General features: G+C 38.9%; 2 protein-coding genes across 3 annotated transcripts; one reads left to right on the top strand and one right to left on the bottom strand.

Moving 5' to 3' along the window:
- Nucleotides 1–506: 506 nt before the first annotated feature.
- On the bottom strand, nt 507–10,927 carry slc6a7 (solute carrier family 6 member 7). Of its 2 annotated transcripts, none has more exons than XM_078265766.1 (14): nt 10,653–10,927; nt 8,955–9,192; nt 8,350–8,481; nt 7,322–7,532; nt 5,956–6,094; nt 5,669–5,803; nt 5,489–5,592; nt 5,281–5,405; nt 4,817–4,929; nt 4,585–4,722; nt 4,388–4,487; nt 4,113–4,231; nt 2,556–2,729; nt 507–2,380 (listed from the first exon to the last, which is right to left on the bottom strand). In XM_078265766.1, the coding sequence occupies exons 1-14, from the start codon at nt 10,716–10,718 to the stop codon at nt 2,210–2,212; spliced, it is 1,965 nt and encodes a 654-aa protein (XP_078121892.1). In that variant the 5' UTR covers nt 10,719–10,927; the 3' UTR covers nt 507–2,209. The 2 variants fall into 2 exon arrangements, with proteins under 2 accessions (XP_078121892.1, XP_078121891.1); XM_078265765.1 differs by having other exon boundaries at nt 10,641–10,926.
- A 2,119-nt stretch (nt 10,928–13,046) lies between these two features.
- Nucleotides 13,047–15,586, top strand: LOC144527830 (SLAIN motif-containing protein-like). The gene is made up of 8 exons (XM_078266108.1): nt 13,047–13,580; nt 13,830–13,975; nt 14,097–14,192; nt 14,361–14,417; nt 14,509–14,561; nt 14,658–14,796; nt 15,023–15,151; nt 15,338–15,586. Exons 1-8 carry the CDS (start codon nt 13,168–13,170, stop codon nt 15,544–15,546), a joined length of 1,242 nt encoding a protein of 413 aa, XP_078122234.1. The 5' UTR covers nt 13,047–13,167; the 3' UTR covers nt 15,547–15,586.
- The last annotated feature ends 2,483 nt before the right edge of the window (nt 15,587–18,069 follow it).

Consider the following 18,069-nt stretch of genomic DNA (forward strand, 5'->3'; position numbering starts at 1 on the left):
AGGAAACGTCCATTTCAGCATTATCACATAGGCTATAATCAATTATCTTTGGTCAGTGTAACATTTTCTTTTTCATTTAATAAAGACAGCTACAGTTAAGTTTTAGTAAGCGGCCATGGAGCCTACCCTGCATTCTAATCTTTGTGAAACCATGCATTGCCCTCTTGCGGTAATAATCACATATTGCTATTTCAAGTGAACACTGGGAAATAGCTTTGTTGCCCCCATTCAATTCCATTTGAACAAGGAGGCCACCTTATGATAACCATAAGTTTATTGTTTCAAAACTAATATTCTGTAGGGAACTCTGAAAACTAAGTAAAACTGATCTTATACACTCATCTTACAGTTGTATATAGTTTTCATCAGACATCTTTAAAATGAAAAATATCCATAAGTCACAGTAAAGGAAATGAAAGATATGAAGACAATACAAATATGTAATTATTATTATATTATATATTATTACAGCTAGCAAAGAAAATAGCAACACTGTACAAAAGCAATAAGATGTGTTAAAATTAGTTTTAATGGCATGACATATGTACAATCTTTTAACAAAAGAAAATCAAACGTTCTTAATCAAATGTTTAAAAGTAGAGATCCTGCTTGAAAGATGCTGAGAGAAAATTACCGTTATTCTAACGCACTAAAAGTTTGATGTGATTGAAAGGGTTTTAAGAATGCAGACATTGCAGATCTGACAGATTTCTTGTATCTATCATCATCTGCTTATGTGCAACAGGACACAATAGAGAGCACACACCCATAAAAACAGTTTAAGATTAAACTGCCTGGAAACCGGTGGGGAATTAAATCTTTGGACGTTCATGAAAATATAAAACGCCAGTCCTCTGGGAGATAAGTGCCAGTAGAATGGTTAACAAATGTTATTTATCTGGGAAAGTTTATTTCAGTCGGCCACTTCAAAAGATAAACACACAACTGATGTGTCCAAGTGAGCTGTCTCATCTAGGTCAGATCTTTTTGTAATTCATCACATTATTATTTCCTTTATGTCCATTAGTTTTGTCATTGGGCTTACCTAGCAAATGGTCTAGTAAAAAATGTTTGTAAAATAAGTCTAACCTAAATTTAGCAGAATGGCCAATTTTCCAATAAATAACTTTCAAACAATTGATTGTGATGTCTTCTCTAAGCAAGCCCTCAAATCAGAGAAATGTAAGCAAGATTGATACAATGACAATATTCATGTCCTCAAGGGGATAATACATTTAGCCTATGAGTGCCTCTCCAGAGATTACATTAAACTATGATACAATTACCAGGAGGGCTAATAAATAGCAGAGGGGAAATCGACTAGGAGAACTGTCAAAGCCAAGTTCCAGTAAACATAAAAAACTAAAAACCTATGTGTGCAGACAGATACCTACTGACTAAAGATTAAAAAATGATAGTTAGTCCCCACAAATTCTACAATGCTAGTATAGAATGTAGTTGTAATTGTGATATCAATGTACTCTGAGCAAAGTGAACTGATTGCTACATTTTCTGCAAGAACTGGCAATTTGAAATGCAGATGATCAGACAAGGCATATGGACACATGTACAGTACTTAATAGTTCATTTGGCAAGTTCTTCTTTTAAATGTATTTATTTATTCTAGCAGTAATTCTAGCAATTATTCTTTTAAAAAGTAAATTGGATTAAAAGTATTTCTGATTCCATGCAGCATTCATTCTGGCAGGCTGAGGATTTGTGGTCACCTCTCCAGGTCCATCAGCGGTTCTTGAAGGTAACAGTCAAAACTCACTGCACTTTTTGTCCCTCCTCCTAAAAGGAGGTAGAAAGATAAAAAAGCTGGCCTCTCAGCTGCTGTTGACTGCTGTCGGTGGAAATTCATTACATTACACTACACTACTATGACAATAAATAAGATCACCCTGCTAGATCATCATCCAAATGTCAAGTTGTAAGTCTATTTCAGCTCTTCTATTTTACAACTGCAACTGTACCTCTACACAATGTAAAAAAAAAAAAGAAGTTAAAAATACAATTGAAATATACATAAAAAATATAAATAAAGCAATAATCCACACTGCCCTGCAGGACACACAGTCTGTTCAGATACACCCACCAGAGCCTAGCTGGGGCGGATAACACACATTAACAGAAAATAATACATTTCTCTTTCTCTTGACAACGTAATTTGCTCATCACTGTGCTTTCATCACTGCTCTCCGTGCTGTCATGCCTGGCTTCCCTCCTCCCAGGTCATCGCAGTGAAGTCCATGTCTGTGAGTGTGACGGTGAACGGAGCCTCAACCCTCTCGGCCTCCATGTGCTCCTCAACTCTCGCGGTGCTGTCCAAGTTGTTCACCCTCCAGGAATTCAGAGGTCGAATTGATTTCTGAAAACGCTGCAAAAGAGAAGCAAGAGACAGTCATAAACCTTTCTGCAAAGGCCTTTCATCTACCAATGTTGTATATTGAAACCGATACAGCAGTGGCAGTCCGAGCTCTACAGTTAGTGAGATCATTGCAGAGGTGTAACCGGACCTCACAGTGACAGAATGACAAAGTGCCTATACTGACTTCTTTCAGTGTTCCAGTTTCCTTGCTGATGGCCACAATGGCCCAGATGGGGATCTGTAGACAGCAGGTAGCGCCCATGCACACTCCCAGCGCTTTACCCCACAGTGGATACACATAGGACCCGTATTTGAGTGGTGTTCTGTACATCTCAATGAAGATGTAGGTCAGGATGAACTACAGTCGCAAGGGAAAAAGCACAAAGTGAGCAGAGGAATGTGTCATCCAAACAATAAAGCCACAATGGCAACAGAAGAAGGCCAGCAGAGAAATGCTACAGGGGGGACTCAGATTGAATGTCAGTTTTTCCTCTTAAATTATTCACAACTGCTGTTGTGAAGATTTTAGCACAGTTGGCCACTTTTCAAAGTAGTGATGTTATTTTAGTTTCCTTTCTGGAACTTTTGGAGCAGTTGGTAATTAAGTTATTATACTTTGTTCTCCCTCAGTTTATGATAAAATCTTTAGTCATATAATGGGATAGCATAGTGTCTCACCCCTCATCGAATTACCTTTTGACTGTAAGTGCATCATTTCTATATCAAGTAGCCCTACAGTAAATGGTAATTCTGCTTCAGGTGACAAGAGTGGCAGAAATATTAGAGGGAGTGACGTAACATGGATTGTGCAACTGATGCAAACCAACAATACTGTGTGTGTGTGTGTATATATATATATATATATATATATATATATATATATATATATATATATATATATATATTTATTTATTATGAGCTTTAGCTCAGCAATAACATTTCAGCTGGCAGTGAAAGTCATGCTGTGATATTGTCATCTATCTATAAATTGCAGGAACGTCTGTCTGTCTGTCTGTCTGTGTGTGTGTGTGTGTGTGTGTGTGTGTGTGTGTGTGTGTGTGTGTGTGTGTGTGTTATGCGCATATCTCTCGAACCGTTGGAGTCCGATGGATTTCAACAGGTGTCTTGCTACGGGCACGAGTAAGTGCAGTGCCAAGTTTGAGGTTGTTTGGATTAAAAATGCAAAAGAGATCGTTAAATATATATATCGGTAAAAGAAGCACACATTGGCTTTTGCCGCTCTCATTGTCATCTCATTGGCTAATGTCTAATTACTCCACATTGTCATTGTGATATTTTGTGATAACATTCTGAATCTGCAACGTTCTCTGTCAGGTAAATCAGTAAGTCAGTAGTAGGGTATACAGGGGAGTTGCATATGAAGTGGTTTGGGGTCCTTCTGTAAGTAATTTTGGGGTACAATTTGGTTTTGATGAATTCTACAAGCAGCAATACCACAGGCCAAGCAATCGGCCTGTTCCAAACAGGCACATTTTCAACGGGCACTGCACTAGTAATTCTTAATTTGGCAAAATAACCACGAAAAACATTATATAGAACCTATCAACTTCAGTGCATTTGGATTTCAGGAAAGACATCAGACATAAGGCAGCTGAAGTTTAATAGATAGATAGATAGATTCTGACAGGCATATTCATTTTGGATAACCAATGCTGATGTCACATTGTGCCTGCGTCTACTAACAACAAATATTAATACTAATGCTGATGTTTTTACTCACCAGCAGAAGAAACGGAGTGCAGAAAACCCAGCATGCTTTGAAGTAAAGCAGCACTTTGGTACACCAGGGGGGACAGTGGCGGATCATATCAATAATGTCCTGACAAAACTGGTTGACTCCTAATAGAAAAGTTAATTAGGAGATGTAGGTTAGGAACCCTGGAACAACCAAGATATTTACAACTTGCTATACATCACATGTCCTGGATGACTGAAACTCATATGGAGGAATGATGCGGTGTTAGAGGAGTGAAGGTTAGATGTGTGATGGGCTACCGTAGAAGAAGGAGATGCCAATGCACATGAAGAGGGTGATGATGATGAGGCCGAAACTAGTGCTGAAGGAGTCAATGAGAGTGAACCAGTAAATCCCTCCCTACGAAGACACAGTCGACATGGCAAATGTGAGTCTGATCACAAATAAGATGCACTTGCAGCCACATTTATCAATTACTACAGTTAAACACACTTACATTAGTCACTAACAGGAGACCCATCAGGTAGAAGCAAAAACACAGAGTGCCCAAGAACAAGGACTTGTGCAGCGTGTTTGCTCTGAGGTGTGGAAACTCATCCAGCACGGCTGTAGTGATGCCTTCCATGTTGCCAAACTGTGAAGAAGCAGAGCAGAAGGTATCAAACATACGGAGGAGGACTTGTACATCTTTATTTCTGCTCATATCTTTGTGTAATGTGTGGCCTTACCAGCGTATCGATCCCCAGCATAAAGAGCATGAGGAAGAACAAAATGGACCAGAACACCGAGCCTGGCAGCAGAGCAAGGGCCTCTGGGTAAGCAACGAAGGCCAACCCAGGACCTGAAGGCAAATAAGAATACATCAAGTTCAAGAAGGCACTATATGCATAATACTGAAGTTTAATGCAAAATGCAGTATTAATATAAGTTGATTTAAAACAAAAAAAACAATCTAACTGCTGTGTAATAGAGTTCACTTTACACAAAGAAGTGGCCCTTAAGTTACATTCAGAAATAAATACACAAAAATTACAGAAATACACACATATACCACTAACACAATTTTCAGTCTCACACGTAGTTTTAAGATTCCGAATTTGCTCAAAATGCTTTATTTATTTATTTATTTATCTGGACATCTGATTTAAAGAAGATGCACAGGGTTACTAAACAAAATGAGCACAGTAACTACCTGTATCTGCCACCTCTCCCACAGGCACTCCCTTCTTCCATGCCATGTGACCAAGGATTGAGAATATAGCAAATCCCGCAAAGAAGCTGGTGCTGCAGTTTCCTGTGGTGATAATCAAAGTGTCCCTGAAATCAAAAGAATCACAATCAAAAGACTGAACCCATCATGACCGCAACAACAGAGTACATTGTACAAAGCACAAACTCACCTGATGACATTGTTGTCAAACTTATTGTAAGAGGCCATAGAAAGCAGCCCTCCAACTCCAATACCTAAGGAGTAGAAGACCTGTGAAGCTGCATCGTTCCACACCTGCAATGTATCAGACAAAAATATGCCTTAAACAAAGAAGATATCTAGATATTTTTGTGTGTACCATCAGAAGTACCTGTGCATTAGCTAATCGGCTCCAGTCTGGTGTGAGGTAGAAAGCAATGCCCTGAAGAGAGCCCTCCAGTGTAGCACCTCTGATGATCAAAACAATGAGCACAAAGTATGGGAAGGTAGCTGTTACATAAACCACCTGAAATAAGAGACAGCACAGACACATTAGACAAGACATAGGCAGGATTGTGTGTGTGTGTGTGTGTGTGTGTGTGTGTGTGTGTGTGTGTGTGTGTGTGTGTGTGTGTGTTTTATTGGGGAGCTGACAATAAAAACATTGTGTTGCTTTACCTTGCCAGAGCTGCGGATGCCCTTGAGCATACACAGGAAGATGATGATCCAGGCAGCCAGCAGGCACAGGGCCAGGGGCCACCGGACAGGGCCCGGGTCGTTAAGGCCCTCACTGAGGACTACACCCAGCACTTGCTCACTACAAGACACACACACAAACGTATAAAACAGCATGCCTCTTACCAAACCTATTGCCACACTTTTTACGCATTAACTGATGCAAAATAAACACGGCACAGCCATAAGACTGGATCTGTTAAGGACTGTGTGAAGAAAAAGATCTTTATTCATACTGTTTATTTTGTATATTTATGTTTTACATCACTAAAAATCTAAGAGGATTTGTAAATTGGGCAACATTTTAGTCCAGAGGGCATTACACATAAGAGCACAATACTTCATTGTGCTTTTAATACTTTATTATAATGTCAAGTATCACAAATGCTTATAATTGCTTTATCCATTTTGCATGAACAGTTATAAATTCTCTCTGTGCTCTCTGTTAGAGTGTGATTGTCGCATGTCATAAGTCCTTCATGATATCCTATTGTCTTCTTAAAGGTTATGGTGTAGTGATATTTCCAGCGTGTTTTTCTAGATGGCTTTTCTCAATTCAATTCAATGAACTGTATTCTTTTCCAGCAGAGCAATTAAAAAGTATATGCAGCAGAGCACACATCAGTCAGCAGCAGTGGGGAGTGGGGATGGGAAAATTCACTAAGGGCAGAGTTCACCAGAGAAATGGCCTCTCAATGCCTCTGAATGCCTGCCATGCTTTTTGAGAGTAGGCTCTAGTGATGGGGTCAACAAACTGACCTAGATATTGTATCTCGCCTCAGTCTGAACCCTTTGGTTTGTTTGCTGTATATCAATAAACCCTTAATTTTACTTGAAGCAGACAGTAAGCTGTCATTGAGGCATTGTGGCTGAATAACAGCTTCTTCAACATGTACAAAACATCCCCATACAGCGTTTCATGCAGAATGTATTCATAGAGGTAAGGAGTAACTGTGAGCCTTAACTTGTAAAGTATTACAGTCATAACGCCTAACATCTGTTGTTATAAAAAAAAATCACAAGGATTTATATTGGGAAATTGGAAGTCTTATGTGTTATGTAGATGTTAAACAGTATAATGAATTGTATTTCCTGGCATCATATAAAGGTGTTGCCACAAAGCCCTGAGTCATTAGCTGAACGGTGACAGTTTAACCAGTTTGAAGAGAACTTGTGTTTGTTGAAAAAAAGTATTTAAACAATGTTTAAGTCTCCAAATATTTCAAAACAGCTTGTATACATTTGTAGAGCAGGCTTGATTTTATTTTTTTATTTTTATTTTTTTTACAAATAAGAAAGACAAACTTACTTCCAGAATTTTTCTGTGGGGCTGAGGCCTTTACCAGTGGAGCTATTGCCAGTGGTGCTGTTTCCACAGAGACCTACATTGGCTACAGCGTCACAGGACCAGGGCAGAGGGCTCTGTAACGAGCTTCCCAGGTAGTAAAACGTCCATGCTATAATGACGTTATAGTAGAGACACACCAGCATGGACACACACAGCATCCCAATGCCAATACCTACAAGAAGAGACACAGCTATAAGTATCTCAGAAAAAAACAGGATACACACTATTGTGAAAAGATACATTATAAGATATCGGTTAGATCATTTCAATATACAGGAAGCTATAAACCCCCTGTTGTAAAAGTGGCAGTTGGACTCGCCAAAAAAAAATATATATATATATATTCAATGGACACCTCAGAGTGTATCACACCTTGAAAACAGCATTCCAGACTATGTTCTGCTTGTTAACCAAAACTCCTTTTGTAATACTTCGAGGAACTCAATGTCAACTATAATAACATTTCATAATTCAGCATGCCAACCTGCTGCTGGCATTTGCAGTTTAAAATAAAAACTATTTCTATGATGAAAACCTGCTTGCTGGCTCTATTTTAAGAGAGTTCCTGCAGGTTTCTTTATCAGATGTTTATATTTAGCAACTGAGTTGCAGAGCCTCTAAAGGAATTTTTAGGGTTAGCTACATGACATATATTAGTGAGGTGGCAAACTGATGCGAGTCAGCCAGCTATTTTCCTTGACTATGTTTGTCTGGACTGACTGGTGGTGACACAGGCATTTTGATGTCAACTTGAGATGCTGTGTACTCAAATCATTAAGCATGGTTCAAACTGGATGCTCAAGATTCCTGGAAAATTAATATACAACTATGATGATATTTCTATACTATTGAGCACTGTCTAACTAATTACATTGAGTCACGGCCCTGACATAATTATCTCTAAAAAGTTTTAAGGTTGTGTCACTGAATTACAGTGTATGCATGTGTGTAAATACAGGGCTAAAAAGCATGATATACGAGGTCCTTACCTTTGAGCAGAGGGCAGCATTTCCACACTGTGATGGGGCCAGCTGCTCCGTACTGGCCTAAACTTAGCTCCATGAGGAACAATGGAACACCCGTAACAAAGAGCATAATGAAGTAGGGGATGAGAAACACACCTGTGAAAAATAGAATGAGGCCAGTTTGAAGAAGAGTGGTGCTGGGGGAGAAATCCACTGCAATTACTTGTTTTGCGCAGCTACATGTAGACGGCTTGTCGAGACAGGTTAACTTATACGATCTCTGTCAGCTTCACAGACCGATGTTATTCTGCTTTACTGTTAGTCAAGCTCCACCATGTTTGATTTCAGTAGGCTGGGTTAGACAGGCAGACTTTGTGTTTGGTGTGTAATCAAGGAAAATGTATAGGATTAAGTAAATGTTTTGTGTTCTAGCTCCCAGTACCAAAGGCTGCCATGGAGAGCTGTGGAAAAGCCAGCATGATTAGGAGGGTAGAGCAAACCCAAGGGCAGGGCTAAGAGGGCCTCTTGCCCAAATGGGTGTAACAAATCATTATAGACATACAATACACCCAGGCACTGAAAGCATTTGAGACGTCAGAGGGCAGGGAACACGCTTGTAGAACGCTCACCTCCTCCATTGCGATAACAAAGGTACGGGAACCGCCACACGTTCCCCAGTCCCACACAGTATCCAATACAAGAGAGCAGGAACTCGTACTTCCCTCCCCACTGTTCCCTTGGGATAATTGGAGCTGGAGTGGGTGCAGGACTCTGGGCTTGGGAGTCAAACTGTGGCTGTGGTGCAGGCATAGTTGTCGAATTGTGGCCATTTTGAGTGACAGCATGCCCGTTCAAGTCTACTGAACTCTAGCAAAAATAAAATCACATTTTAAAGGGTCAGAGAGAACGTATGCATTAATACAGATAACAACTAAATTCTAAAATGTACCCATTCCATTTGCTTTTACATGACAAGGTAGTTGTTTGTATGTGGATTATATAGAAGAGTCCATATAATAATTGGTCAATTATTCAAGCAGCAGAAAATGAATCAATGGCAATTCTAATAATTCATTATAGTTTAAGTACATTACCAAGTAAACACACAAATCATTTGCTGGTCACAGACTGTAGATTATCTTATTATCTTATCCTGTCGAACTCATGAGGTGTTAATACCACTAACTGGACTATTTCTTCCTCTTCCTTCCTGCAGGCCATTCATCTCTCAACAAGAGAGGAACTATTTTCGCATGTCAGGTTGCAGGGAGGAAGTTTGATTCAGATAACAGCAGGGCTTCTGCTTTGTGCAGTTACTGTCATTGTTGTGTGTTAAAAGATGAACAATTCATCAATTATTCCAATGACACAAATAGAATAACCACAGTTTCATTAAAATGATGCTCAAGTTTTGAGGCAAGTGTAATGTCTTTCTGAGATTTCTTGTATCGCCAAGTCATGCACAAAGAGAATAATATAAAATATAGAGACATCAAAGTAGGACCCAGGAAGTTGAGGTAGTACACAATGTGGTTTTGTTGATATGATGGGGTAACTAATTGCAGTGCCTAAAGTAAGCCAAGAGGCCTGAAATATTCAATGAACAGCATCAAAAGCTATGCTAGAAACGTTATTCATCACCATGAGGTGAAAGATCATTTGTAAATAAAATAAAAAAATACAAGAAGCATTACATCTCTACAAAGAAGCTGCAACTAGGTCATGTTTGGTAATGCTTGAAAAATTAATGCAACAAATAATCACTATATAAATCTTTTTCTGTCCATCAACTGATCGTTGCAGCTCTGAATAAATGAGAACTGAGGACTTTCTATAATTGCTGAAAAAGACCACTAAATTAATAGGGCTAAAGGAAAAAAATCGGAATATTGTAGAAAAATGGCAAATAGACTGCTATTGGTCAGAATTAGCCTATACATAGACCTCGGGTAATGCCAACGTGCTTTGATAATGCTTAATAACCAAATGTAACATCACTAAATGGTGTAAAAACTTGAGAAAAATCTGGGCAAACACATCTGTTGAGTAAGTACACCGACCGGCCGGTTTTATCTCCTGTCTACAGTGACAAGACAAGCCTGAGGTTCGCGTAATACTGGACGTTCAGGTAAGACTGCTTCATCTAATCTAGTGTTAGCTGTCCTGACACGAAAAGCACACCTCTGGGAGCCCAGAGGTAAACTTAAATCGTTCGTAAAGGGGTCCCACGTTGCTTTTAGTGTCTAACATTAGTCTTAAATCCACACAGAGTGAGTGATATGTTTGGTGTGTGGCGAAGAGCCAGAAAAACAAACCTCCACTCCTACTTGCGCTGTGGTTGCACTTGTTTCAGCGGGGCTCCCGAGTGCTGCTTTGCCGCTTTCGTCCTGCATTTCCTCCCCGGCACAGGTGGTGCTTCACTGCTTTATACGTCGCTGTTTAATCCATATTTTACATGGGAGAGTCCTCTAAAAACTACACCATGTTGCTGTAGTTTTAGTGGCAGTTGAAGAAGTTCGGTCGGTGTTAACCGAGTGTGACACAGCAGCAGGGAGACATCAGCGATGACGATAAAGAAACAGGCCGGTGGGCGGTGAGGTGAAGGACAGGGAGGCAGGGCGCAAATGCAGCACTTCCTCCCTACCTGCTGTGAGATGTTTAGGGAGGGGTAAGTGAGTCATGGGGAGCAACGTGGGGACTGTGGTGGGAAACTTGATTATTGATCAAGTTAGCAAAACATCTTTTTTTTCTTCAAAATATTGTAGCCAAGTTAGAGTGGTCTTATCTGGTGTCTAATGTGCATATATTGTGTATGCATGCACTGATGCATGAGTTGCCCTATGTTTGTTTAGTTGTGTGAGGAATATTTTCATGCTTCTTATTCGTCACTGGTAACCTGTACTAATGTTTAAAACCAATAAAAAGTTTCCAATCACAAAAAAAATATTGTAGCCAAATTGTTCTTTTTTTGTGTGAGCAGAATGTCAAGTGAAATGTTTTGTTTCACCACAGTATGCATACTTGTTTTCATATAACTTGCATAGGTATGCAAGAATATGAAAACTGTATGGACCCCTGGGCCACAGCACCAACAGAAACAACAACATTGCTATTATGGGGTTAAAGTTGAATACTTTACTTCAAAAAATACTTTGACAAAATACTTACAGGTCATGAACAGGTAGTATAGCCTAAAATATGATCCTACACTAAAGCATGAAAATTCATACTTTACCTTGAAGGCTTAAAAATAGTAGTTTTAAATAGTGCATGAACCTGAGTTAGGATTATTTTGTCAAGTGATTACACCATAGCTGAAATATTTCAGTTTCTTCTTAAAAATGAATAGTTTTAACATTTGGGGAAATATACATATTTTAGGCCTATCTTGTCAAAACCAAACCCAAGGCCTGGTCGCACCGGACAGTGTCACAAGGAAATGAGCTTGCTGCATCTTCGTATATTTTTTCTAGAAACTTGGTGTTACAGTGCTGCAGTTAGTGAACTACAGTAGCTAAAAAAAACTACAGTAGTTAGAGTCTCGCATTGCCAGACCTCTCAGGAGATCAGATTTTGTGAGGTTACAGGTAGCGTGGTATGCTCCCAAAAAGATCAGCCAAATACAAAAATATTACATACTACATAAAATGCACCCTATCTAACTCTCGTGTAGTAGGTCAGTTAATTTAGTGTCAATGGCTTCGATATCACATCATTATAAATCACAAGTGAGTCCTAATGACCTCAGCATCACAAGAATTAGAGGAGAGTGACTAGGCAAGGTGTGATTTCTGTTTTTGTTTTTGTTTATTTGTTTGTTTTGGTTTTCCTCGAGACCGCAGTGGGTGGGGGGTGGGAGAGGGTTTTTGTTCTTGTTCAATTGTATTTGTATGTTCTGTGTGTTCAAAGTATAAAAAATAAAAAAAACAATAAAAAATGTATCTAAAAACATATATATATCACAAGTGAATATCACAAGTATTAAATGGTTTTTAACATTATTTTTAAACAAAGTAGCACTTGATATCTGGGATTTGGGTGAGAAAGGAGGATACTTTTAGGTTTCACATGGCTGTAAGGGAACCTCTAGATCTTGTGCTAATCTGTGTGTGTGTGTGTGTGTGTGTGTGTGTGTGTGTGTGTGTGTGTGTGTGTGTGTGTGTGTGTGTGTGTGTGTGTGTGTGTGTGTGTGAATCATCATCTGACCACACTTTTCAGTACAACTTCCTTGGGTGTGATGGCTGAGTCAGGTACAACCACAAACATGTAGCAATAGCTTTTAATACGCGAGCGAAAGAAACCAGCTGCACAGTAAATAGCTCCCAACACCAAATAAACATAAACTGATAAAGTAATGGCCATATAGAGGAGAAATCACATCTCATCTACCAATTACCCCAACACTGCAGAGAGAGGAATCCCTCCTTGGTGCATATGACTCAACCTAGGCTATTGTAGGCTAGGTATTGTCCATATTAGATTTGATGGTGTGATGTTGTGCGACTCTTTTTGTTTCTTAGAAGCAACTCATGGACTCTTTAATCCACATAAGCTCATGATGCTTTTCTAAATCCATCTAATCTGTTGGGTGTCTATACTTAACAGTCCTACTCAACAAATCTGGGTCAATAGACAGTATGGTAAAGCTACACAGTTGCTGTCTGTGCAGAGCAACATTACCATTATTGGAACTTTAAAGAATGATATTGTTGAAGATTTAGCCCAATTTCTTTCTGATTCTGATTCAGCTAAAATCCTCGTTATGGAGGGGTGAGGAGGAATAAAAACACAACTGGGTGAAAGCTTGAAGAAGTGAGAAGATTTGAGGATTTCATTGAGAAAATGGAACTCCAAAACCTATTGAAGGTCGATTGGAGCCAGTATTTTTGCAATCGGCCACAAGTGAAGTTTGATACAAGTTCGATGCATTATCTTCTCTGCAGTGAGTTGAAAAGCAGCTCTGTCAAGCTGGAGGGCAATTCAGATCCATACTGTAGCATCTGGGCTGACGCTAAGCAAGCAAGAGTCAAGAGTTGTAACAATCGGTCATTTGCCATGGATGCTAGAATAAGACTAGATAATTTGAAGTCAGGGTGTAATTCACCCTGGCCTTGCAGTGACACGGATAGGATGTTGTTCAACTATAACTTTCAAAAAGACCTCTGGGACAGTGAAGAGTCACAAGAAGAAGAGTCTGTTTTGGACTCAGTGGAGCTCATTGATGTAGAGGACAATGTGCAGGATGAAGAGAGCTGGTAAGTGCCATCAGATTTAAGTAAGGGTGGGACAATGTTAAATGTAAAAGAAAAAAAGACACACCCCAGGTTTGGACTTTTGTCCATGTCACCATACACTTTAAAAAACATGCTGAGGTGCTATAGTGAGGTGGATGCTAATCTGGAAAGTTAACTTCTCAATCTGACTGGTATTTGACATGAAATCTTTTCTGAACATGTCTGTACTTTACATAGAGCAGGAGTGACATATGTTCATAGTGAATGAAGTATTCCTCACAGGTTATATGAGTCAAAGAAGCAGGTATTTGTGGAGAGAAGTGAGTCTGCTCTGAAATGGTGTCGACACGTCCTGGATAACCCCAGTCCTGAGATGGAGGCCGCATGTCGTTCACTGATAAACAGGCTGGATCAAAGTAAGCAAGCAGCACTGACTCACTCATTGTCCTGCAAAATAGTTTTGAAAAATAATATTCTTCTAAAAGGGTGATCAATTTGGTTACGGGTTTACCTAATGCCCACTCTCTGTACTGTCAGGATCAAGCATGTGTCATTTCTACAGACGTCCTGCAGTTGGCTCCTCTACGGACAAAACATCTTTCAGCACAACACACAATATCTCTGACAGTTCAGGTAATATGATATTGAGAGCTTTGAGGATCCTCTCAACTTCATTTTGACACAGACAACCTTTATGTTCATTCAAAAACACATCTTTATTATCAGATATTTTATCAGCATGTTTTATGTTAATCTGCACAGATAATGAGCTGAGCTTCCACTATGACTCCATGACCACAGACTACAGACTGCAGGACATCACAGATGTCCACATTATGGCTCAAATACAGGAAGCCAGTAAGTAGAGAGGCGTGTTTTTCATGATCCTAGTGTACACTGCATACTTAATGAAGGTTGGATTGTAATAACCTTAGTCCATATTTTTCAGGTTTAAGACAGGACTATGTTTCCATGCCTGCCAGGAGAAGCCCTGAGTCACCAGTGATTTTTCCATTTTATTTCAACACCACTGTTGAAAATATTGACGAGTCCACTCAAGGTTATAAAACTGAGGCTTCATCTTCCTCTTGTTGGCAGCCTGGTCTATCGTCACTGAGCTCTTCCCGTCGCCAGTCATCGACACCAGTAGCTAAGCAAGGCTGCCAAAGTCCAAAACTGGCCAGACTTCACCAACAAGTCACCCAGTTCAAACTGCTGAAACTTGCTCAGAATCAAGGTACATGTACTGTACAAGCATACAGTTTTTCTACTTTATCTGTGTTTATGGTCTGACAGCCACAGACTGATTGATTATTACTATATATTTACAAACTGTAGTGTCACTCCTATTGATACAGTTTACTTTCAAATAACATTCAACTTTAGATTATGTTCAAATTAGCAGCACATCAACAGTACTTGCAGTTCAAATTGTGTGTATGACCCTGATGTGGTTTTTGCAGCAACATCACCAGGCAGGACCAGGTCACCTCTGCGTACCAGCCTCCGCTCTCTCCAGGCTGTAAGGAACAGCCGATGTTTAGACAACAACAACTGGCAATCTGCTGACCAAATCACGTACCCACCATCAGGTTTGGATAGTTGCCTCATATACAAAAAGAGAGAATACCAAGAAAACACAATAGACTGCAATTCATTTTAAAAACATTTTTTAACACCTTGTCTGTCCAAGCAGTAACAAGTGGTCCTAATTGTTTTCTCAGCTGCATTATCTGTCAAAAATAGGTCTAATTGCTGGTCTCTGTCACTTTCTGTAGCACCCTCCAACAGCTCGCTGCACTCAGTGAGAGACTCCTCAGACCCGACGACAGCTGTGAAGAGATTGCTGAGGTCTCAGTCTCTCAGCCCCTGCAGGATCCCTCACCCTGCTAAGGGATACCTGTCTGTTAATGGACGTGTCTTTGCCTCACCCGAGAGGTCGACCATAACAGCTTGGGGCAGAAATGTGCCATTCACTCAAAGCTGAAAGGTGTCACCAGTGAATCCCTGATAGTAATATAACGATGAGGTAGAATTAAAACATTGAAACATTTATGTCACATCTTGTATTCATTTTTAATTTAACTATTAACAATAATATAATTAATCCTTTATAGCAAGGCATCTTACTCTGGGTGAAGATAGTGTATGTGTGAAGTTCCAATCAAATGGGCTGGGATCTTAGTCATCTTTGTCTAAAAACAGATTGTAGCTGGCAGTGTTGTGAGCAAAACCTGACAGAAGCATCCTGGAGGGCTGGGTTTTACATTACCAAGACATCCTGTGCAGTTAAGTCAGACAGTGCTGTTTGAACAAAAAACTATTTCTTTATTTATATTGTAAAAAAGAAAAAGAAAAAAGAAAGAAAGAAAAAAAAAATATATATATATATATATGTGTGTGTGAGGTTTAAGTCATAAGAATGTAGACATGTCAGGGGATCTTTGAGTGCTGATTAATCCACCCATCTGAGATACTCTTGAAATAATTAAAGTGAAAATAATGCACTGTGCTGCAGCAATCACTATGTACTATACCACCAACGGTTTTGCAAGCATGCTGCATTACAACTTATTCTTAACGTTGTTAACATTGTGCTTATTGGCACGATGTGAGGAATTCAAAGTGTATTAGTGTGTGTCAAGAACGTGATTAGTGTAGATTTCAATGCTGATTTGAATGTGGAAGTGCAGTCAAACTTCAAACAAGTGTGGCTGATTGCAGAATATGCTGTTCTATGCAGAGTTGTCACAACAGGAAGTGTGCAGTTTGCCATTATGTAAGAAAAACAAAACAGGTGACTTCTTCACAATAGGAAGCATGCTCATTACCAAGAAATAGATAGAGGTGGGGTATTGTTGCAGTTTCTTCCTTAAAACGTATTCAGTGTCATACACTACCAATGTTTTTGTTTTAAGTGGATGACACGTAGTCTAACCCAACTAATGCATTGCAGTTTCAACTATTTCCTAAACTTTTTTTATTTAAAGCTACCTGGATTAGAACAGTTTGAGCACCTACTGAGGTGATTATTGAAGCTTTTAGATGGCTCTATATAGTGCAGATCTAGTAGATGTTCTAACTTCTCTCATTTCTCTGTTCCAGCATGTCCCCTGACATCAAATGCTTTCAACCTTTTGATTCAAAGAGAATCCATAAAGTCAGTTTTTGTTCTGCTCTTTTGATCTTGCTTGCTTTTTGTGCCTGAATGAGAGTCATTAACATGAGGCACAAATGAAATGATTGAGGAATGAAGTCATTGTACAGATGTTTATTATGGTGAATTGATAAAGAAATGGGTTATACTATTTTAGATGATTCATGGGACAAAATCCTTTTTGAACAAAAATACTAAATTGTAAGTGTCAGTCCAGAATACTTTTGGAAGTGGATTTTGAAGAGACATCTAATACTCTGTATACTGGCAGTACAGTTTGCACCCTCTGCTGTTCATGTTTTTAAACTCGTTTTGAGTTTTGATTATGAATGTATCCAGTGACTGCAGCTGAGGTGGTCTGACTGAACATTAACATTAACAAATTCTCCACAAGACATATTACTTAAAACTGAGGAAAACACTATAGAGAAGAAATATCTACCGAACTGTCATTCTTTATGTTGATTTTATATATATATATATATATATATATATATATATATATATATATATATATATATATCTTACACTTAAAAAAACAGTTTATTTGTTTATAAGAAAGTGATGAAATAATCAGCACAAGAAAAGCTCAGGTGTGGGAAAATGAATCAACAACTATTTTGATAACCGATTAATTATTCTAGCTTTTCTTTGTTTAAATCATTGTAAATATGTTTTTGGACAGATTTATTGAAAGAAATAATTGACAGATCTGTAACACTTGAAAATAATTGACATAACATTTAGAGAACAGATGAACTGCTAGTGAACCATTAGTCAATAAGTAACTCATCAAATGTTAGAGTAGAAGCTAATGATTTGTTTGAGAAATGAGTGAGGAACATGTCCCAAACAACTCAATTACTGGTGAATTGTAATAAGTACTTTCCTAATAAGTCCTAATGGAAGACTTTAGTAGATAATGATGACTTACTAGAGAACAGACTGGGAGCTCTTATATAATAAATCATTAACTAATGGTTTACTAGCATATTGTTCCTTATTTGTTCTGTTAACAAAATTCTGTGAACCTTGTTGTAAAGTGTTACCGATAGATCAATAGTCAAAATAATCCTTGGTTCAAGCTCAGGTCAGCATCCAGGGCTCTGGAGCAGGCTCACCTAAATGAAATGCAGCCATTAATTACATGTTTACTTACACCTGCACTTTTCTTGTGAGGACATGTCAGAATGTCTGCCATAGTTTTCAACCACTGACCCGTTAATAAAATACTAATACCCAACCCAATCTTTCATTTGCTGAGATGCTGTGAGCCTTGTGGTTTGTTACCTCACCTGTGCACACACAAAGCATCTGTTACAACTAACCTTTATGTGTAAATAAATTGAGCTC

Source organism: Sander vitreus, chromosome 13 (assembly GCF_031162955.1).
Source record: "Sander vitreus isolate 19-12246 chromosome 13, sanVit1, whole genome shotgun sequence".
Classification (NCBI taxonomy): Eukaryota; Metazoa; Chordata; class Actinopteri; order Perciformes; family Percidae; genus Sander; species Sander vitreus.